Genomic DNA, 22,593 nt, shown 5'->3' with positions numbered 1-22,593 from the left:
AAAAAAAAAAAGCCACAAGTTTGGGTAAGGGGCCTGCACAGTACTTTCTAAAAAAATCTTCAGACTCAGCCAGGGACTCATTATCAGATGATGAAGCTGAGAGGTGAAAGGAGTTTGTCAAGGCATAAAGTTAGGAGTCAGGCCTTCCAAGACTTTCCAGAATATCACAGAAGTCATGACACATTCCTTCCTGGTTGGTTTGCTGTGGCACACAGGCAGGCAACTGATGCAAAATGCTACTTCAGAGACCCCTTCAGTCAATTAATCAATGAGTATTTATTGCAAGGCACTGTGCTGGCACTACGGAGAGTACATGGAAGATAAGACCAATGTCCCTGCCCTCAAGGAGCTTACAATCTAGTTGGGGAGACAAGGCATACATACAAGGAAAAGTAAATAACAATACAGAAGTTAAGGTAAAATGCAAGATAGCAGTACAAAAGATTTCCAAAAGTAGTACCTGATTACTAAATGGAGGGTTGCAGCGATTTGAAAGAAGGGGCACCGCAAAGGACTGATGTATGAGAAGACTTCACAGGTGAGCTGGGGTTGGGGCTACCCTAGGACAGCTGACATTTGGGTGTGGAATACGGTTTGGAGGGCATTTCAGGAAAGGGCAGCCATGAGACCAGAAGGCACAGAGGTGAAATCAAAAGCAAGCAGTGTTCTGGGACTAGAGAGAGCTCACTGTGACTGGATACAGAGTTAAATTGTTCTACATTAAGGAAGGGCCTTCCTTGCTCAAGTTTAGGTTTTATCATTTTGGCAAGGGGGAGAGGTAGGGAAAATGATAGATAAACTTAAGTTAAATATACAAAAGCCTTAGCTAATCAAGAAAATATTGAAATCTTATCTTTAGGACATTTATTCATGGATTTTTTTACTCTCTCTATTTACAAAGAGGGTTTGAAATGATGTCTTTATAGTAGTCACTTCCAAAGGGATAGCTCTGGGTCATCTAGCTTTGGGTCATGGCAAGAGACTTTTGAGTCCCCCTATGATCCCAAATTACAACTAGCACAAGATTGAGCTAACATATTCCCTGATAGGCAAGCAGGAAGAATGCTCCCAGAAGACGAATATCTTTATAAATGACAGAATATTTATTAACAATACCTTTAAAAAAGATTACATATGCTAGATCACTGGTAAATATCATTTACACTGGGATTGGGAACTATCTGGGATATCATTTTTTCATTCATTTTCTTGTTTTGTTGATTTTTTTGTGTGTGTGATTTTAAATTTTATTTTAACATAGAAATAACCATATCAAACTAAGCAAGGAACACAGCTTGAAATACTGACAATATTTTTTTGTTGCAGTTATCCTAGTTTTCACACAAGTGGAATCCTGATTATGACTTTATTAGATAAATATAATTAGAAGTTTGAAAAGTTAACTTAATGGTGTTTGTAAGCAAAAATGACAAATTACAGGCAAATTTGAGCTCTTTGAGAAAGAAGAAAAGGAGGCATCATGTTTACATGTGAAATTTTTATAGAAAATTTCATCGCCTTTTATATTACAGTTCCACCAGTGTTAGCTTACAAAACCTCCCCCATCATAATAAACAGTTCTTTTCATAAGAATATGGTTTTGTAGATATTGTCACTTTCCAACGTGTAATTTTAAGACTTAGAAGGTAAAGCTTATAAAGCAACTAGTCTAGCTATTGCAAAACAGGAGAATCATCAAGATACCATACAATTTTACTAAATATTTTTTTATAGAATCATATGAAAAATTCTTTGCACCAACTATTGGCTGAAATAGGAGAAATCTCCAAACTCCATAAGTGATTGTGATTCAAAAGAAGGGTTCTATCATTACAGAGATACACATAGTATATATAAGAAAGTTTGTAAATAAATTATGAGTCCATTGACAGAGAATTACTTTTTTTAAAATTTTACATTCAAAACAGATACATTTAAAGGTAATAAAATTCTCTTTTGTCCTTTGAGATGCTTGGTTGACTATAGCAACTTTAGTCTATGTCACTACAGGATATGTAACTTCAAATTTAATGTCTACGATAATGCTACTACAAAGACAATGCTAACTTAGTTGAGTGAAAAGAAAGTCTTACCACGCAATGCTAAATTCAGGTATGGAAATATTGCACAAAGTGCCTCTTGGGCAGTAAGTTTAGCTTTTGAGATTTGCAGCCATTCCTGAAACCATCTCAAGTTGTGTTGAGTAACAAAATTCACAACAGAGTGGGAAAACATATTGTACATGTCAAAAAGACTTGATTCAACACATTAACCATTCAAAGAGTAATTTATATACAGCAGCCTTGAGTTATTGACCAAGTATCCAGGTGTTCTGCCACTAGATCCTTGTAAAACTGTACAAATAATTTGTGATTTATTTACCAAGATGAGTTTCAAACTCTGCCTTTAAAGGAAATATTTTCAAATCATAATTGTATGGTTGTGTTGCCCATAGTATTTTATAGCAGGAGAAAAATTAATATCTACATTATATGTTAACTTTAAAAAATTCTATAAAACACTAAATATATAATAAAAATATGCATATAAGGACTTATGTAAACTGCTTTGGTAACATCATATTACAGATGTCTTCAGTGCATTGCAGAGTTTCCAAAGAAACTTCAGACAAAGCTAGATTTGCTTTGAGGAAGTACTGTATAATGCCATTCCTAAAGAAGCAAAAAACATTTTTTTCCAGTAATAAGATGTACTCGAACAACAATATTACTTAGTACTGGGTGTCTTCAAAACAACTAGCTAAATGTTGCTTATATTATAAACAGCATGTCCTTTAGATAATTTTTGTCATAAACTAGACCTGGCTGTGAGGGAAATCATTATCGTGCTGATGGCTGATAAGGTACACGCGTTCGATGTGGAAGCTCCGGATCCTCTAGCGTAGGAATCTGAAAAGAGAACAAATTCAGAATGGCCTCATCTTAACGACAAAGCGAAGAGAAGTCCAGGAGCTTTCTGAAACAACAGAACTGAGTGGCTTCTGCTGAATGTGATTAGCTCTTCACATCTCCTTCGTATAATTTCTGGGACCACTTGGCTATGAATCCGGGAACAGGTGACAGGACAGCTCTATTTCTCTGCTTAAGCTTTTGTAAAGTGATGACACCCACATCCAATGTGAGAAGAAACTTTAATGTTACTAGTAACAATGCTCATAAACATTATGCTATATTCACCATGCAACACTGGAGAAGAGGGCTCCCTTTTGAACTCTGCCTTTGTGCTGCGCACAGACCAGTATGACATATAAATCTTATAAAAATTTTGTATCGATCAAGTATTATTATTATCACTTGATTTGATAGATGAGGAGATTGGGGCTGAGGAAACTAAACTGTCCAAAATCACTGAGCTAGTGAGGGGCTAAATGTGGAATCATATCCATATCTAAATATGTCCCTTTTCTCCAAACCAAAGAAAGACAATCTTTTTTAAAATGTTGTGTGTCGTACATTTTACACAATAAGATTTTTTCAGTTGTCATTCAGGGTTTCTTCAAAGTTGTAAGATCTCTTTGACCAACAAAGTGAAAAGACTCTTGAAAGGAGACATCATCTTTGGCTCACAGTCATATCCTTATCATTTAATAACTCTACCACTATAATTATTTAACACTTTGTTTTTGGTATTGGGGATCAAATTCAGGACCTTGCACTTGCAAAGTAGGTGCGGTGCCACTGAGCTAAATCCCTAGTGCCAAACACATTTTTGTAATGAATAAAACCAGAATCATGAGTCAGCCTAAAAACATCCTTGTAATGATAAGAAAGCATGCACTCAGATTTTAATAAAGTGAGATAATTAAACATAAACCCTAATCTTGGTCTTTTTTGTGGCTTGGAGTTTACTTCCACCTCTCACTAGATATCTGGCTCCCTTTCAGTAACGTGAGTCTTTATATGGTGAAATTTACAATGCAATTCCATCCCAAATTTTCAATAAAACATAAGAAAGCCTACAGCATTTGCATGCAAAAATGATGCTTTTAAATATAAACTCCATCAAAACACTGGCAAATCAGACCTAAGTCCTGCAGCATGGGTCTGTAGATCCCCAGTTTCTCACTAAGATCCTGTTCTATTTTTTTCAGCTTTAATTGAGTTTATTGGTACATTTTAGGGATACAGTACAGTTACATTCATTGTTGGGATCTTGTACCTCTACATGACAGGTCTTGGTTCTCATTTTTTCCCCTTGTCCCTGTCCTGTTCTATTCTTTAAGCTCAATGAACACTTACTAAATCCCACCAAAACAAAAGACAACTCGGGGAAGAGACAAAATGACCAGTGAGCTCTTTCTTCTTATTGGAGGCATCCAAATGTTGCAGATAAATGTAAAGTTGCTTAGGGGATACTTTACTATTACCGAGTATCACCAAGACACACGAGGCTCTTGTCTTATATGAGGACATGATGGACACTGAGCAGAGGGACAGTCAGACTAAAATCCAGGACTCTGTGGTGGGAATTTGGCCCATGTTTTAAAATATCGTCACTCCACTGATGCCTTTAAAATTTGTAAATCCAGCCTGCACTGGTTTCCTCTATCCGTATGGATTGGCTTATTCTGTTTTTAAGCCCAAATATAGTAAAAGGAATCATAAAAACAAAATATTACTATGCAGCTGAGATACTTACAACACAATATTAAAAATTATTTGCTCAAAAAGAATATTCTCACACATCTTTTAACTACATTTGAAAATGATAATATTAACTATATGTATGCATGCACATATATTACATACACACATTCAAAAATTTTTAAGTTCAAAATATTTTCAGCTCAAGACATTGGATTACATTGCTTCACTGGAGACAAAGTATTAGAGCCTTTTTCAGAGGCTTTTGTTCATTCTTCCTAAATCATGCTTTTAATTTTGGGCGTTATGTAACCACAAACCAAATAGGTCAATGTGGAGAACGCTATGCAACTGATACGGGGGCGTTTATTCTGATTTTTTTTATTGGCAAGTGATTAAATCAGTCAAAACTGGGCAGTGTGTCTCTTAGATGAAAACTGCCTTTGCTCAGCAAATATCAGCTGTCTGAGGGAAGGCAATGATGTTTTCCACTTTTACTCTAAGATTTTCTCTGTGGGCTTCTTTTTCACTCAGACCTTTTGCCATAAGGAAGACTAAGACAGGCAGAGGGACAATGAGAAAAAAACACAGTCTTACTTGATATCTTTGGAATTCGAATTTGTTCACTGCTGCTGCCATCTCCTCCATCACTGAATGGCTTGATTTCAATTATATAATCTTCATCAAAAGGTAATGAAAGCTCCACTGATGTTTTATTTGTTTCAATGACAGATGTGCTGCTCTGTCTGTTCCATCTGTACAAGACCTACCAATTCAGAAAGAACAGTTGTCACTGTTATCCTCACAAGGGCCCCAGAGATGGCGCATTCGTCTGTTTTTACCTCAGGGCACGATACCACTCAGGGACACTGAGACTCTCTGGCTGCCCACTCACATTAGGAAGACCCTTTTGTGGTGAGGACCATGACTGCAGCTACCATTTCATCACAAGGAAGGAGACAGGGGATACTGCAAGGGACAGGCAACATGATTCCACCAGCGTGCTGCGTGGCCTCCTCTCAGTTCACACGCCTGGACAGGTGGTGGAAATGAATACCTCCTTACGGTACAGTCAGTCACACAGCAGGAACCGTGGCACCAGAACTGACTCGACCATCGTGAGATGACGGGCCCATTATTCACTTCTCTCATCCTCACTTCCTTGTCTGTAAACTGTGGACAATACACCCACCTTTCTGGGATGTTCCCAAGATTGTACAAGGACAGAATACAGTATTGGTCTGACCCGAAGGAAGCATACAAGAAATGGTATTTATGAAGGCTTACTAGAAACAACACAATATGGCAAAGGTTATAAGCAGGACAGACTGGACAGGTTATTATCATATCATGAATCCTAAAAGGGGACATTTCAACATAGTGGGATTTCTCAAAGGCAAGGGTAGCAATCATTTCCCTCTTTTTCTCCCTTTTTAATGGCTATATAGAAAAAAGGCAATCATCATCACTGTTGCTGTGGAAGTGTCTGCACCTTCCAATAGTCCCACTGGTCCATCTTTGCTTTCCTTCTCGGGCCCCCTGAGTTCTGAGTTTGGGTTGTGATTCATTTGAAGAGGTGGTAGTACAGCTCTCCTGAAAAACCTGCCTGGGATTGCCTGTCCTGATCAGAATCACCCAACTCAGAGGCCAAACATGAGGCTGGGAAAAGAGCCTCTACAACAAAGTTCACGATACCTACCCTGCAAATATTTTCTGATTCTTACAGGCATTTTACCCACATAACTGTGTTCAATTATTACCAGGGTCTTATAAGACAAATGTGATTACTCATTTTTGCAGATGAGAAAACTTCTGCCCAGAGACCTAAGAGATATGGTACGTAGCAGGATGAGTATTCCTAAGCCTACACTCTTCAATCACTATAGCTGGCTCTCTCCGAGCCCTCTGGCAATGAAAAAGTGAGGGTTGGATGAGATCAGTGGTTGTCAGACCTGGTGGCATGTTAGAGTCACTTGAGGCATTTGTGAAATAGTAATGCTCTAGCCTAGGGAGTTCTCATGAGGGGGTGGGTAGGTAGGGAGCAATTTTGGCCCACGGAGAGGCATGTGCCAGTACCTGCAGACATTTTTGGTTGTCACCACAAATATTTCTGGTGTAGCAGGTAGAAAACAGGGATACAGCCCGGACATCTCACAATGCAGGGGATGGCTCTACAAGGAGGAGTGATCTGGCTCAGTTTCAATAGGTGGTGAGAAATTCTGCTTCAGTTCCTTTTGAGATTTCCAAGTAAGACTCTACAGAGGTGGGGCCCAGGCTGTGGTATAGTAATAGGGCGTGGACAACGCGGAGTAGATTTGTGGCTCTCAAACCAGAGAATACATAAGGATCACGTAGAGAGCTCATTAAAACACTGATAGCTTGGCTCAATACCCAGAGCTTCTCAGTGAGGAGGTCTTGGCTTGGGCCTGGGTTTGCATTTCTAACAAGTTTCCATCTACTGTAAGTGATGCTGAGACTGGAATCCCCTTTGAGAACCATAAAACTAGGTAGCTCATCCCTGCCTAAGATCACTACCCATGCTGATCTGCTGAGGTTGAGACCTAAGGTCAATCTTTTATCTCAAGCTAAAACCAAATACAAGTAAAATTACCTTAAAATGGTTTAGATCCCATTTCTTCCCTGGCATTTCTTCACTTTAATTTATGTCTTCCCAATACAAGGTGGAAAACAGAATTTCCTTACCGAATCTTATGGAAAGATTCACAAGCACCCCCAGCTCTCCCCCAGCAAGCATCAGTTGTAGCAAACGCAGCAACCCCTTGCTATTGATCAGGGTCCCATCAATCCTCAGGCACATTTGGGAGGGTCAGAGCTTCTTTTCATCACAGCCCTGCAGGACAATGGGCTGGCTAATGGGATGCAAAGTCACATCTGGCTTTGAGGAATAAACTGCTTCTTTGATTTTACCTCTGGTCCTTACAAAAGCTCAGAAAATTCAACTGGTTTCAAATATAAATGCAAAGGAAACATTTCCAGGGAAAAGTGGTCCTTTTTTCAGGACTGCTTATCGGTCTCATAATTTGAAGGGCTGAGGTGGAACCTAAGTAAAGGCTGTAAAACCTTTATTTATTTACAACACATGCTTGGTTCAGGGGATTGACTTAAAGGCTGTGCTTGCATTTGATATAATCTGGGGTGGAAGACAGAGAAGGAGTGGTTCAATGGGAATAATGATAATAGCAGCAAACCCCGACTGTTTCTACTTTCAGCTCTCCCAACACTTTATGTTCTAAATGCTTATGTAGATTATCTCTTGAAGCAGGCACTGTTATTATTCTGACTTCAAAGATGAGAACCTGAGACCTGGAAATATTAAAGATTCATCCAAAGTCCCAAGACCAGTAAGTAGGTGGTGGACCTCTCATTTAAACTCAAGCAGTCTGCCTGCATTCTTAACCAACAGGAGTTCGGCCACCACCTCAGTGATGTGAGCAAACTGCTTTCCCTCTTCTGTCTCTGTCTTCAGGAGCACAAAACAAAAGGGTTAGAGGGTAGCAAAGTGATAATACAAAACCCATAGCACTCGGGAGGCTGAGGCAGGAGGATCGCTGTGAGTTGGAGACCAGCCTGGGCTACATAGTGAGTTCCAGGTCAGTCTCAACTACATAGTGAGACCCTGTCTCAAAAAACAAACAAACAAAAAAACCATATCCAGCCTGCATGAATTATTTGTTTGGCACTCATAGTGTTTAATCTTTTTCTGAGTTAGACCTCAATATTTATAAACTAAGAATTTATGCATGAAAACTTTTTAAAATTCTATGAAAAAGTGGAAGATTCTGCCATACTAGTTACTATGGGTTAAATGTTAAACAGTGGAACCTTTAGAGGTGATTAGGCCATGAGGGCTCCACCCTTATGGGCGGGATTGGTTCTGTTATAAAAGCACCACCTTAAGCTCTGTCCCACTCTCTCACCTTCTGCCCTGTCATGACACAGCAGGAGGACAGCTGCCATGTGCTGGCACCTTGATGTTGGAATTCCCTCGATTCACTCTACATTACCCAATCCCAGGTCTTCTGCTGTAGCAGCCCAGTGAGACAAAATCAGTAGTCTACATTCCTATCTGGCAACAACTGGAACTGAGAAACCGCTGCCCATTCCAGAGAATCTCACAGTCTACAGTTTGTCAAAGGCCCTGACACTTCTTACATTGTTACACTGGTGTTGCTCACCTCAGGACCTTGGCACCGCCTGTTTGCCATGCTTGGAACACATTATCAGATTACTGCCGTCTCATTCTGTCTTTTATTTCAAGGTGCAATTGAAATGCCACCTCTAAAGTGGTTTTCCTTGGAGTTTATAGAAAATAATAAGTCTCTACTCTTTGCCCCATGGCTCTCTCCATTCCTCTCCCTCTGACTTAATTTTCCTTGGTACTTTATTTCCACAGTTGTATTTCTTTTCTCATTGAGTTCATTGGTACATTTTAGGCACACAGTACAGTTGCATTCATCATTGGGATCTTGTACCTTTACATGACAGGTCTTGGTTCTCATTTTTTCCCCTTGTTTTGTTTATTGCTGGTAGGCATAATAACCTAGTGTATAAAATCAGAACGAGATCCCTACTGCTGTGTACAGATCTCAAGTCTTTCGTCTACTAGGTATGACTTTCGCATTGTTTTTAGGGCTAATAAATATACTAGATGTAGAAATTTCTCCATTACTGGATAATTTCATGGGCTTCTGTGAAGTTATGATGAGTTAAAACAGTGCTTAGTTATAGCTATCTATAATATTTATTGATTGCACAGTGTCACTGTAACACATCTGTGTCACCTGCCTGGCTCTGTTGGCAGCATAGTTGTGACACTGACTCTACAGGTTCTCCTTTTAATTCTGGTGTCTTAAACTAGCTTGAAGATTTCTGCTGACAACATTTTGGACCTCAAATCTTCTAAAGGCAACCTCTTATCAGGACTGCCTATCCAAATAGAGATCTCATGAACCCAAACTATTTAGTGAAGAAATAAAAAATTTTTTAAAAAACCCACATCCCAGCACCTTCAGTATTTAGAAGGAAAAGTAAGTTATGGAAGCTTGATATAAACAACAATTATTTTTAAAGAGTTAAGAACCACATGATAACACTGCCTACAGCCAGTCACAGTGACATTCCCAAAGTCCAGCTGAGGTACACAGAGTCTGACTCTTCCAGTTCATCCCTAAAAGGAAGGGGGGTTACTGAGCTGTAAATCAAGGATTCAGAAAGTGTCCCTTCCTCCACTCTGTTCTAAATCTGTTACTCCTCTCTTTCTTTCACTGTCCCTATGAGTAGTTTCTGGAGCATTTCACACACTTGACTTCCACTTATCAGTGACGCTTCCTTTGTTACACACTTCCCAATGTCCCACCGGGGACACTATTTTTCTTTGATACAGTCCACATCTAGAAAATACAATGGACTTATATGAAAAAACATTTGGAAAAAAAAACACCCTAAATCCATGGCTTATATAGGTAATATTTAGTCTGCTATTTATATCTGAAACAGTTTCAAGCTCCCTGGTTTTAATTTGCTTCTATATTTTATTCTTTTTATAGAAATAAAAAGTTTCCCCAAATCCTACATCAACCCTAGCAGATCTTTTCTGGGAGGTCAAACGCTGACGTATTTGTCTTAGGTTGCTTCACTCCCCTGTATGATGCTATACGAATCCTATGTGGCTGCAAAAGTTTCTGTTGAAGAAATAAATTCAAGAAGGACCTTCCTGGAAGGGGGTTACAAAGATAAGCACATAGGGGAGTTTCTGAGAGGGAGCAGGTGTACAAAGAAGTCAACTAAATAACAATCATTACCCAATTTTTCTTCTAACAGTGCCTATAATCTTATAGGCCCAGTTCATTAAAGCAAAATTCAGTGTGCATATTGATCCTGGCCCCTGAGAGACCCGAGGACACTCCAAGTCACTCTACTCAACAGGTTTTAGTTGTCACATCTGTAAAATCAAGGATTTCACTAGATGATCTCTAGGCAAGCTAACATTTTGCCTAGGTGCTTGAAATGCTCTAGGAAACTCTCTGCCCATCAATTTTATTTCAGTACCAGTTTGAAAATGAGTTTGAAATCTAGTTGAAAGTTCATCCATGGAACTTATGTGCTTCCCCAGGGACTTTGACAGCTTTTAGCATTTTTATGGTGCTTTTTCTACATGTTCTAATGGGTATAACTGAGAGCTGGGTTGAAGAACTGATCTGTTTATTTTTCACTCTCTCTCTCAGTTTGGCTACATCAGTTCTGCCCATGTCACATTTGCTTTCGTTTGCTGTGATCAAAGTCAAAGTGATCAAGGGAAAGTTAGCCTAGTCAGATGTAATGCTTGCAAAGGTGTGCCTTTACTCTTGCCTTCTTTATTTCTTTTTATATCTATTCTTTTTTCATATCCTCATGTCCCTTTGGTTTTATATAAAACTGATCATGTATATGCTTTAAATGCTTTTATATTATTTCACAGTAAGAGGAGTTGGTTGGAGAAATAATGGTGAAAATTCAGGCTTGTTTCTCTGGAAGCCTACACTCTGGAGATTCACTAACTACAATTATCCAAGAGGATGGAAAGTGCTTTAAAATTTTTGCTAAATAGCATTCTGGCCATTGGGAAGGATTCTAAACTCAGAGCTACAAAATGTGTATCACTGACTAAAGACATATGGGGCAGCAATCTCAGAGAGAAGGAATAGATATCCAAAAAAAAAAGTAATGATGATTAGAAATTTATCTTTTAATAAAAGAGAAGAGTCCTAGAAAGTTTAAGCAATTTATTTAAAATTGTGTAGCCAACGGAAGACCAAACTATGAATTTACTATCTTCTTAAGCTATTGTATGACCCTTCAAGAAGAGACTGCTCTCTTTTGGGGGGATGGACTAGAGATTGAACATAGGATCTCATGTACGCTATGCAAACATTCTACCAGTGAGTCCTACCCTATCTCTCAGAGTTTGCTTTTACAAAAGGATTCATTGAGAGTCTGCAAAGTACTTATTAGATAATGTTCCCCTACTGATTGACTATAAGTCACATATGCCCAACACAGATGAAGGAAAACAGCCTCTGCCAGGCAAGGTCTACTGAGTACCTGTCTAGTTCCATTATTCAAGGCCTTAACACCTGCTATGTCAACTCCAAAGTCTAACTCTGGCTTTACCTACTGCTTTACAATAATCCCACCTCCTTTAACCAGTGCCTGTTGGCATTGGCTAACTGATTTTCTCAACATTGCTGTATAGAAATGTCACAAACCAGCCTCCTATGGGTTTGATTCAGACTGCGTACCAGTTTCATTTGGCTTGCACTGCCTCAAATGTAGCTCAAAAGCAAAGCAAAACAAAATTAGATGACTTGCCAACATTTTAAAATTAGAATATTTTACATAAGAATCCATTTTCCTGCCATCTTTTGGATTGGGGTACCTGGGGCATTGTGTCAACTTTTTTTTACAAGGCAACAGAGGCAGGAAATATGTAGCAGCTGGTACATTTTGATAGCAGCACACATTCTGTAGTTGCCTGTAGCTTCAACCCAGCCTATTTCTGCTATTTATGGTATTAGTGGGCATGCATTTGAAATTCTTTCATTTAGCTTGTGAAAGATGAAAGACCAGTTTGCAAGACTCCTGAAAATTTGACTTCTAAGCTCTTGTATTACAAAAATTTGAAAATCATAGGTTTAACTTTATAATTTTCCTTTTTAATAAAAACCATGGGATAATATATTAAAGGCAACTTGGAAAATTGCAAGAGAACCCAGTTTTTCTTTCTATAGATTAATATAAAACCAAAGGAAGTCAAGAGCATTGTCAACCCAAATGACTATAGTTTATCAAAAGCTTTTTTAAAAAGACATTTACTTATAACATTCCAGAACTGAAAAGGAAACAAAATGACATGTAATTTAGATAACCTACACTACATTTCTTTTCCTAACATCTCACTAGGTGTTGACATGGTGAATGCGTGATTATTTCCAGTGACGACAACCCACCATCCCTCTTTAAACTAAGTCCATTTAAAAAAAAAAAAAAAAAGAATTTGGCTACCAACACATACAACTGAGCCAAAATTTGTCTCCATATAACTTTCACTTGTTGGCCACAGTTTTATTTGTTGGAAACTTGAGGATTAATTGTACTTGTTCTTCCTTAACATAGTGCTTCAGATATTTGAAGTTAGTATTGCATCTCTGAGGCCTCTTTTAAAAAATCTAGGTCAATATCCTCAGTTCCTATAATAATTTCTCGCTGATGATTTGAGTCAGACTCCTGATCTAGTCTTCTCAACATCTTCTCTGGTCTGCAGATAGGGCCACCATCAGTCCTTCCCACCGTGCACACACATCGCACTCATCACATCCTTGGGGAATGGGGACTCCATTCCCCCTCCCTTTAAATTTATTTATTTATTTATTTATTTTTTTTTTGGTACCAGGGATTGAACTCGGGTCCTTGCGCTTGCAAGGTAGGCCACACAACCGCTGAGCTAAATCCCCAGCCCATCCCTTTAAATTTAAACTGGCCTCACAGTAGCCAGTTTCATGCTTAGCTGCTCCTCCTCCTGCTCCTCCTCCTGCTCCTCCTCCTCCTCCTCCTCCTCCTCCGTCCCCCTCCTCTCCCTCCCCTTCCCCTTTCCTCGTTCTTCTTCAGATTGAACCCAGGGCCTTCACACTGACAGCCTTAGCCTGCCTGCCCTCCCTCCCTCCATCCCCTATTATTTTCCCCACCTTTCCTTTCTTTACTTTCTCTCTTTCTCTTTCCCTTTCTTCCTTTCATTTTGAGACAGGGTCTTTCTAAGTCACAAAGTGGCCCAGGCTGGGCTCAAACTTACAATTCTCCTGCCTGCCTTAGCCTCCCAGAGTGTTGGGATCATAAATGTGCACCACCATGCCTGCCTCATCCTTACTTCTAAGAGGACTGGCAACATTTGCGTTCTCTTCTATCAAAGCCAGAAACCATGTCACAAGTTTGATCACCTTGAGATTACGATACTGTGAGGATTCTTCTCAGGTAACCTATGTGAGAAGGGCTTTTGGAGAGCACGATCCTTGCTCAGTCAGCCTCCAGCTTTTCTAACCATTCTGAGGGAGAAGCCCAAATTCAGTGAAGAACCACCTTAGCTATCCCAGGCCTAAAGACTGCCCATTTTGGCTTAGTCCAGATTGCAGAACCATGACAATGATACACTGTTGTTATGTTAGCCCATTTTGTGGATAGTTTGTTAGGTGAAAATAGGAAGCTAAAAATTGGCCAACATAGTTCAAACTCCTTTTAGTGTGACAATAAGACTTACATACATTTTCTTTTCACTTTCTCTTTAAAGAAAAGCCAGCATTTAAATAGGAGTAGGTAAACAAATTTTCTGAAGAAAATATTGCTTCTTTTTTTACATATAGTATATAAAGCTGTCTGGCTATAGAAATATACAGGCAGAAATGCTTAACCATTAGTAACATTGACAAGTTACTATTGCTGATTATTAAAATACAAGTAAAGCAAGAACAAAGCCAAGCTGACAAAAGAGTGCTAAAAAAAGAAGTTCTTCAGGGTTTTTTGGACATCCAAGTACAGGATCTTTAACATTTTTCCGTAGCAACATCTAAGGCTGAACTTTAGGCAATGCTATGGCTTAGACAACTATTCCCCAAAGGCTGGCATATCAAGGCTTGCTTCCTAGCCTGTGTTGCTACTGAGAAGTGGTAGAATCTTGAAGAGGTGGAGCTTAATGAGGGTTTTAGGTCACCGTATGCATGTCCTCGAAGGGGATTATGGGACCATCATTTCTTCCTCCTCCTTACCCCTACCATGATGTGCTGCCTTGCCACAGACCCAGAGGAATATGGCCAATTGCCCATGAACTGAAACCTCTGAAAATGTGAGTGAAATGTTTTCTTTTGATGAGCCGATAATCTCAGGTATTTGTCACAATAATGGAGAGCTGACTAATCCAAGTGATTATCTAAATTCTGGCCAGATGTCATGCAGCATTTATATAATTTAAACCACATCACTTCGGGACAGAAATTCATAAAGAGGTGGGAGAACATCAACAGGGGAAGTGAGAACATGGGTCATATGATGCATGTAAGGGAACTGACCCCACTAACAGCAGGATTAAGTGCCTTTGCAAAAAAGAAATTACCCACTTTGTATCCTTTTACTTCTGACTCATTATCCAGTGCCTTCACTTGATCCCAGTTCAGGATAATTTTGGAGTCTGATGAATTCCATATGATGTTTCCAGGGGGTTGGCTTGGTGCTGTAAAAAAAAATTAAGATATACAAAGTCACAGATTATTAAATCTCAGTGGATTCCGAGGAATATCTGCTTACTAGAATTCGAGAGTGGAAGCAATTTAATGGGCTATTGCACTAATATGTGTCTTCAAGGTCACTGAAATCTGACAAGATACAGCACTGCAAATGAAAAAAGATTCAGTTGGTCGCCTAACATTTATAGCTAAAAGAAGTTTCCTTTCCCAGTGAGGAAAAAAACATTTATCTTTCTGTCCTCCAGAGCAATGGATTTGGCACAGTATTCTGAAAGGTTCAGTTAAAATGTTAAGGTGAATTTGAATCCACATAATGATACCAATTAGTATGCAAATGACCATGGGGAGGTGGGGATTGGGAATGAACTTGGGATATGTTTGATGAGTCCCCCAAATATTTCTAAGTGAGTTTGTTCTTACGTGGTTTTCGAGTTGTGACATTGACTGTTGCACTGGAGGGTCCTGTCCCAGCTGAATTATATGCCTTGACTGCTAAGTGATACAGTGCACTGCCTTGTAAATTGGTGATTTTTGTTGATGTCTGATTTCCCACTGTTCGTATTTTTCTAGCATTTTCTTCCTTGTCATCATGTCTCCAATATTTAACCTGAGAAAATAAAAAGAAAGACCTTGGAAGTCACATCCATTGGGAATATTTCCAAATATCATCAGGTTTTAATTTTTTATGCATGTTCTCATGATGGAGTTAATTTTCTACATCAATCCATAAGCAGAACTTTCTGAAGAAAGAGATTTTCACATGCCTAGGAAATATGTGGTATAGGAAAGGCCACTTTTTTGTTCTTAGCTGCCTAGTAAGGTGGTCAATTGCACAACCTTTGTTGGTATTTCTCTTTTCTTTCATCTCCATTTTAAGACTAGGCATATTAGATATAAGCTCATTTTTAAAACCTTCTCATACATGCTCATAACTTTATATATATTTTTTTTTCTTTTTTTTTTCTGTACCAGGAATCAGAGTCAGGACCTCGCACTTGCCAGGCAGGTGTCGAGCTGTTGGGGTACATCCCCAGCCCAATAATATATATGTTGAAAAATATCCCTGGAGTTTAACACAGACAAGGGGCAGTTTCATGGATGAGTATCTAATACTCCTTGCATTAATGCTCATGAATGCCTCTAAAACAATGTCCATACATGATAATGTGGGTCTTTTCCCATCCAAGTGTGTCCCATTGGCCTCACTGATGGGCATGGACCTGAGGCACATATTTCTTGCCTACCTCATAACCTTGTATCCGTCCTCTATTCTTTCCCAGTGGGGAGGCCCAGAAAACTTCAATATCTGTGGCAGAAAGACTTCTGGCAAAGATGCTGGCTGGTGGTTTAGTGGGTTCTGCAGATGAATAAGGAAAGAGTTATCACTCTATCAGCTGATCAGGGTGGGCTTCTAGATACAGAAGTGTAAAGTGCAAAGAATCCATGGTTATAGAATCATCTTTAATGATTTGAAGGCAAACCATTTTGCAGAGAGGCAATGATTAATATCTGGACAGTAGGGTAGTGAAGAGACTTGTTCAATCTTTGGGTTCTAAATTTGGGGATACATGGAATTGAAGTAGTCCAAGACTACTTAAATGTAAGTACCAAGTCTTCAAAGCCAGCAATTCCCTTAACATAGCTCTTTCTTAATTTTCACTTAATATGGAAAATAGTTCTAGTCACTAGATTATGAAAATGAGAGAGAAGAGGAAAGAGGATGGTCAGCTGACTTGACTAAGGTCCAAGAGAGCTGGACGGCATTTTAGTTCCACGCTGTCAGGTCTATCATCCTGTGCAAGTCATTTACAGTCTCTCAGTCTCAGCAGCCCCAACTATAAAATATAGGCTGAATTCGTTTGTTCCTAGATTTCAGTTATTTTTACCAGATTTCAGCCAGAGCTGTGTACCATTTTTGTATTAAATTTTCCTTTTGATAGTCTTTCTCAAAGAAAAACCTAGTTTAGCCATGTTGTAAGAAACAACATTCATGAAAGCTTGGATTTGAATGGATAGCTATATATTTTTACACAGTTTTATCTATATTTCATTGGATTTATATTATCTGTATTTTTAAAGGTTCATCTGATGTCATTTGCAGTCAACTTATGTATCCCCTCTGGAATTCACATCACATTCCAGGAAATGTTGGACAAAAAGACCTCTATCTACACATAACACTATAAAATTCTATTTATGTGTTAATTCAGCATGTATTAAATGTTGCTAGACACTGGTGACTGAGGGGTGAAAAACAAATGACCGATCTTCAGCCAGGGATTTAGCTCAGTGGTTCCACCATCTGCCTCATAAGCACAAGGTCCCAAGTTAGATCAGCAGTACCAAAAACCAAACAAACCAAACTAACAAACAAACAAAAACCACCTCAGAGAGAATATACAGCTGATACTAAAATTTACAATATATTAGAATGAGATTTATAATAAAAGAATATAAAACTACTGTAAATGCTATGACTGTAAATGATACCAGATAAACTAAGAGGAGTAGCACTCACTGCACCCTCTTAGCGGGGAGTGTCACAGAAGGCCTGGTTGTTTAATTTGAGGTGTGAAGAAGGAGCAGGAATTTACAGGAGGCAAGACAGGGAATACGAGAAACTGAGGCACAAGCAAAGGGGCTGAAGAAATTGTTTAGATAACTGCAAATCTTTCGGCTATGGCTGGAACATGGCGTACACAAGGAAGAGTGGCATGTGGAGGCAGTCAGAGAAGCAGGGGGGAGGTCATGAAGGGCTGCTGAACCTAAGGGATGACTTCTCTGTTGGTGAAAAGAATTTATTGCATCTTCATGGACTCCAAATTGATACGTCAAGTCTCAGATATTTTAGTGTCGTCTCTTTCTGAGCATCATCTTTAAAACAATACACAACAAGGTTAATGAGGACTGTACGAGAGGCATCCTGACAGCAGAGACAGCACAAAAGTGGTAATAATGTGCCAAAACACTTAAACATTATGACAGAGAAGATGACAAGGAGTACATCACACTGCTTCGTGCTTATTCTTTTCTCTAATATATAACAATAAGTTCTAAGTACAGTACTATGTTTAAAAATACAAGTGTTAAGAGGGAACACAAATTTTTATTTTGATATTCCCTTAAAGGGATAAAAGATAAGTCTTAAAGGGCCGGGCTGTAGCTCAGTGGTTCTGCTGCCTGCCTCGCAAGTGCAAGGTCCTGAGTTCGATCCCCGATAAGTCTTACAAGTAATGCCAGAGATATGAAGATCTTATATCTGTCACACTCAGGTCCTTAGCAATGCAATCAATAACGGGTAGCTGTGTTTTAAAAATACTATGTATTAGAGATAGATAGTAGATAAGGAAGCAATTTTATCTTATATTCTACTTTTCTCAAATTAGGATATGCCTTCAATTTAAATGTATTTTATATCCTAAATTGAATATCTACCCAAAATTCAAAATTGATTGTAAGTCGTAACAGGAATACCATTTGAGAATGTCAATAGCTGGGTAGCATAAATCATACCTTCTTCAGCAGAATACACCACTGTGGTGGGACTGAACGGGCCTTCTCCTTTGTTGTTGAAGACACCAACTTTAACCTCAAAAGGAGAAAAGGGGCGCACACTCTCATTTCTGAACACATATCTGGAGGCGTCAGCTGAGGCCAGCACTGTCAACATCCATATCATTTTGCCATATGGTCGGAAGGCTACCACGTAACCAAAGCCCCTACCATTCTGTAATTCTTCAGGGACCGTCTGGGGAAGAAGGGACGTGGTTCTCAGAAATCACATGCATTTGATCCAAATGCTAAAATTGTACCCCCCTTAAGCAAGACATTTTTGTCTCTATCCCCAATGTTATTTTGGGATTTGTCAAGCATCTCTTAAATTTAGGGTTGGCCTTCCATCTACTTCAGATATTCATGAAGTATTAGGCTTTCATTTAAAAAATTAAAGGAAAATCTGCAATGGAGAGCTTGGGTCTGACAGTGCAGTCCCAACTCTGGAATGGGTGAAAGTAACTGTGAATGACACTAACTAGACAGTTGATTTAAAAACTCCCACGTCCAACATGTGCCATCTAACACCTATTTTCCCTCAGTGCCAAATAGACAAAAGATCTCACTGAAAGAATGAAGGCCATCTTGGCTCAGGCAAAAGCTTCCCTCTCTGAATGGAAGAGCTCAGGGGGAGCAGGTGAGGGATTTCTTTAGCTGCTGGGGCCCTGGATGAATGTAAGGTTTTAATTTCTGGGGCCATTGTCTAGAATCTTTCAAAAACATGAAGGACCTTTTCTGAAGCTGCTACATCCTCTCTCAAAATCAATTTTTAATAAATTGGTGACTAGCCTTCCTTCAGGTTGTTTAAAAAAATATCTCATAATCCAGCAGCAAAGCCAACTGCCAGGATTCGTGCTGGTACACTGAATCGACCGCTGGCAGATGTTTTAAATCAATTGGCCATGCAGCAATTCAGAAAGAAAAGAAAAACTGGTTTTCTCTGAACCAGCTGTCATTTTATTTTTCTAAATTTTGTGTTGTCTTCCCTTTCATGACTGTTATTCCTGTGATAAATCAAATTAAAAATTGCCTTGAACACTGATGGGCAAGTACATTCATTTCCCACTCACCATTAGCTATGAGAGGAAGTGTTTGTGCTCAAATGGATTTTAGCTGTTAAAAACAGAGGAGGTGACTTCCTGGCCATGATTAACACAGAGGAAAATAACAAAATAGTCTAAACAAATGTATGTCCCTTTTGTTCTATGATTCATTTACCTCCCAGGTTATAACCAGTTCAGATTTGCTGCCTCCACCACCACTGACGTTAGCTGGAGTGACTTCGGGGACTGTATGGAAGACAAAAAAGACAAGTTATGTCAGGTGGCAATGCCACATGGGGCCAGTAAAGCTGTGTGGCTGAGGTGACTCACTGTCAGCAAATATTCAGGCACATACACCTGGAATTTGAGATCAGGAATAGCATGGTTAGGCGCCCACCACATCTCCTGCAGGAAGCAAAACATACCAAGGAAATTTCTATTAATTACCTGTTTTCTATTTGATAAGGTACACACATTCTCTGGCATATCTGATCAAATGTTTGGCTCTATCCCTACAGACCAATGAGTTCCAGGGAGGATGAAAGGACTGTGGTGTTGGTCCTCAAGATTGGTTAGACGTTTATTAACCATGCAGTGGTACACAAAGGAAAGGCAGGACAAACTGTGCCCGTGCAGAGCTTACAATCTAGTTGGAGGGCAAGAGCATATGCACACTGATCACAGAGCAATGTCGACAGCAGATTATGGTACAGGCAGAATGGAGAGGCGCAGTGCAGTTCTGGAGAAGCAGGTTGCTCAGAGGAGGAGGAGGGTTGGGCTAATGGCTTCTCAGAAGAAGGTGTATTTTGAGCTGGGTGTTGAAGCAAGTGATGGACATAGGTTGACCCCTGGCTCACTGTGCTTAATCTCTTTGATCCCCAGCATTCTCTGTAAAAGAGGGGAAATCGGGCTTGCTTCCTCCTTAGAATGGATGAGTGGACTTAATTAAATTATAGTTTGGGAGGGGGACAAGAAAGTTACATAATCCAAAGACTGCAGGCAGAATTTTAAATTGCCTGGCTTGGGCATATAACTGACAAGTGGGCACATACCCTTAATTAAAGTCAGTGATGGATTTTTTGTCTTTCTTTCTGAGAGTAGAGACAGATTCTTCATTTGCTAAGATAATTTGTAAGTCCTTCAGAAAACATTTGGATGTCATTGGTGCTGGGATCCCTTCTCAGATCACAAAAGTAGACCTCTCACTTCACCTGAGAGAAGACCTAGATGAATGCGGTTGTTCTCTCTCTGTGCATTTAATGATCCAGATCCTAGCTTTTGGCAATGGTTTATACCTTAAGAAAATCCTAATGAATATTTCTGAAGAAATAATTCTCTGCTGTTAGTGATTTCTGTGAGATGATTTCATTTGAAGTGTGTGTGTGTGTGTGTGTGTGTGTGTGTGTGTGTGATAATCCTGTTAGAACTGGTGTCATATGAACCAATGAAGAACGGGTTGGTTTCTGAGAGAACAAAGCTCAGTGTGTCTTTTGCTATATAAATAGATTCAATGAACAGGACTCTACTCTTGATTAAAACACATGGCCTCCTAATCTGAGCTTCTACCAGTGTGATTTGTCATCACTGTAAACATTTAAGAGGAAGGGTGTGCTAGTAGTCTCCTCTGGGTTAAAGAGCAGGGACCATTTGAAGCCTCTTCTTAGGGAATAGGGGCTGGTGTAATACAACATGTGTATCCAGAAGTTACTCACGGGCCTCTTCTGTCCTCCGTTTCTCTGAGGGTCGGCTGGGCTCCCCAATGCCAATCACATTGGCTGCAACAGTGCGGAATTCATATTCAACCCAAGGGTTCAAACCCACCACTGTTGCTGTGAATGTCTTTCCATCAATGAGTTCTGGGACTGAAAGACATCAAAAGGTCAGACTGTCTCACAGGATTCCCAGAAAACAATGCAGAGAACGTATCAGAAATGTAGGTAGCTATTTCATCCATCCATGCACTCATCCATCCACCCATCCATCCTTCCTTTCATCATCTCCTCTTCCTCTTTCTCCTCCTCATCTTCTTATTCAGGGCATTGCAGGTGGTCTGACAGTGGCTGTACAAACAGTTGTTACAATGAGGTAATCTCAGAATTTTGTAAATTAAGCTATAAACCTCAAATCAGATACCAGTAGATGATATCACAAATGACACAAGTCTTCAGGCCTCAAAGTTTGGCTGTAATCATTACTGTTATTACGAAACATATTTTCCTGAATGCACTAAATAGTGTCACATGCACTTTTAATTCTCAGAACTACCATGTAAGGTAAAATTATTATGTTAATTCTGAAGTAATTTTTATTGTGCCCATTTAGCAGAAGAGGAAAATGAAGACGTACAGAAATTTGCTGAGTGCTATAGGAGAATCAGGATGAGAATTCATTTTCTGTCTTCCAGATTTTTCTCGTCTTTCTTTCTAAGACACTCTTCTGACTCAGCAAGAAGTCAGTGGTTACAGGAGGAAAATAGAAACCCATTTTTATTTTCAATAAGTGAAAGTGAAAAAAGCTGGGGCTGTTAAAAATCAGTATGATGTAAATAAACTGAGTAAAATTAGAGCTATTGATCCATTTATTTCTACTTCAAAACATCAAAGCCACAATGCCAGCCTTTGGGGACCAAAAGGATATTTATATTGCTTGTAGGAAATACCTATTCATCCATTTTTTTCCTAAAATAAAATCTAAATTTAAAAGTGAGATATTAACAGAGATAGAGGCAGTATAACAATTAAGACCCAAAAGAGAAGTGATTGTGAAGTTTTCAAAAAATAGGAAGTACAGCATAAATAGAATGAAAGAATGAAGATGAAAATGTTGCTGCTGTTGGAAATGATGATTTTTAAAACACAATAGAAACTGTGAAATTGTTTTAAAAAAATCACACCTCTCCATCCCCAAATTTATCCATCCAAAAAACGGGGCAGCAAGTCAGAAGACTCCCTACAGTTTTTAGATATTGCTTTCTGGAGAGTAGCATATAAACTTTACAAAGCCTGTGATTATAGGCTGGCATCATCCACTGGTTCACAAAGTGTATCACAGAGGTACATACATGGTTTTAGGTAATACACAGGTTGATGCATTTTCTTTTCATCAATA

The 22,593-nt window shown here is 39.2% G+C and overlaps 1 protein-coding gene across 4 annotated transcripts in view; it reads right to left on the bottom strand.

The window, feature by feature from the left end:
* Positions 1 to 287: 287 nt before the first annotated feature.
* LOC104866129 (contactin-4) overlaps positions 288 to 22,593 on the bottom strand; it is a 536,780-nt gene continuing 514,474 nt past the window's right edge. For all 4 annotated transcript variants that reach the window (XM_033756987.1, XM_033756986.1, XM_033756985.1 and 1 more), the window contains 8 exons: positions 21,198 to 21,347; positions 19,661 to 19,731; positions 18,404 to 18,638; positions 16,135 to 16,247; positions 15,311 to 15,497; positions 14,765 to 14,877; positions 5,202 to 5,370; positions 288 to 2,909 (listed from right to left, as the gene is read on the bottom strand). In XM_033756987.1, the coding sequence (XP_033612878.1) occupies positions 2,809 to 2,909; positions 5,202 to 5,370; positions 14,765 to 14,877; positions 15,311 to 15,497; positions 16,135 to 16,247; positions 18,404 to 18,638; positions 19,661 to 19,731; positions 21,198 to 21,347 (1,139 nt within the window). In that variant the 3' untranslated portion in view covers positions 288 to 2,808. The remainder of the gene's footprint in view (positions 2,910 to 5,201; positions 5,371 to 14,764; positions 14,878 to 15,310; positions 15,498 to 16,134; positions 16,248 to 18,403; positions 18,639 to 19,660; positions 19,732 to 21,197; positions 21,348 to 22,593) is intronic.

The sequence above is a fragment of the Fukomys damarensis genome, unplaced genomic scaffold (assembly GCF_012274545.1).
Source record: "Fukomys damarensis isolate Sample0158 unplaced genomic scaffold, DMR_v1.0_HiC HiC_scaffold_28, whole genome shotgun sequence".
Taxonomy (NCBI): Eukaryota; Metazoa; Chordata; class Mammalia; order Rodentia; family Bathyergidae; genus Fukomys; species Fukomys damarensis.
This window is presented reverse-complemented; position numbering and strand designations above follow the sequence as displayed.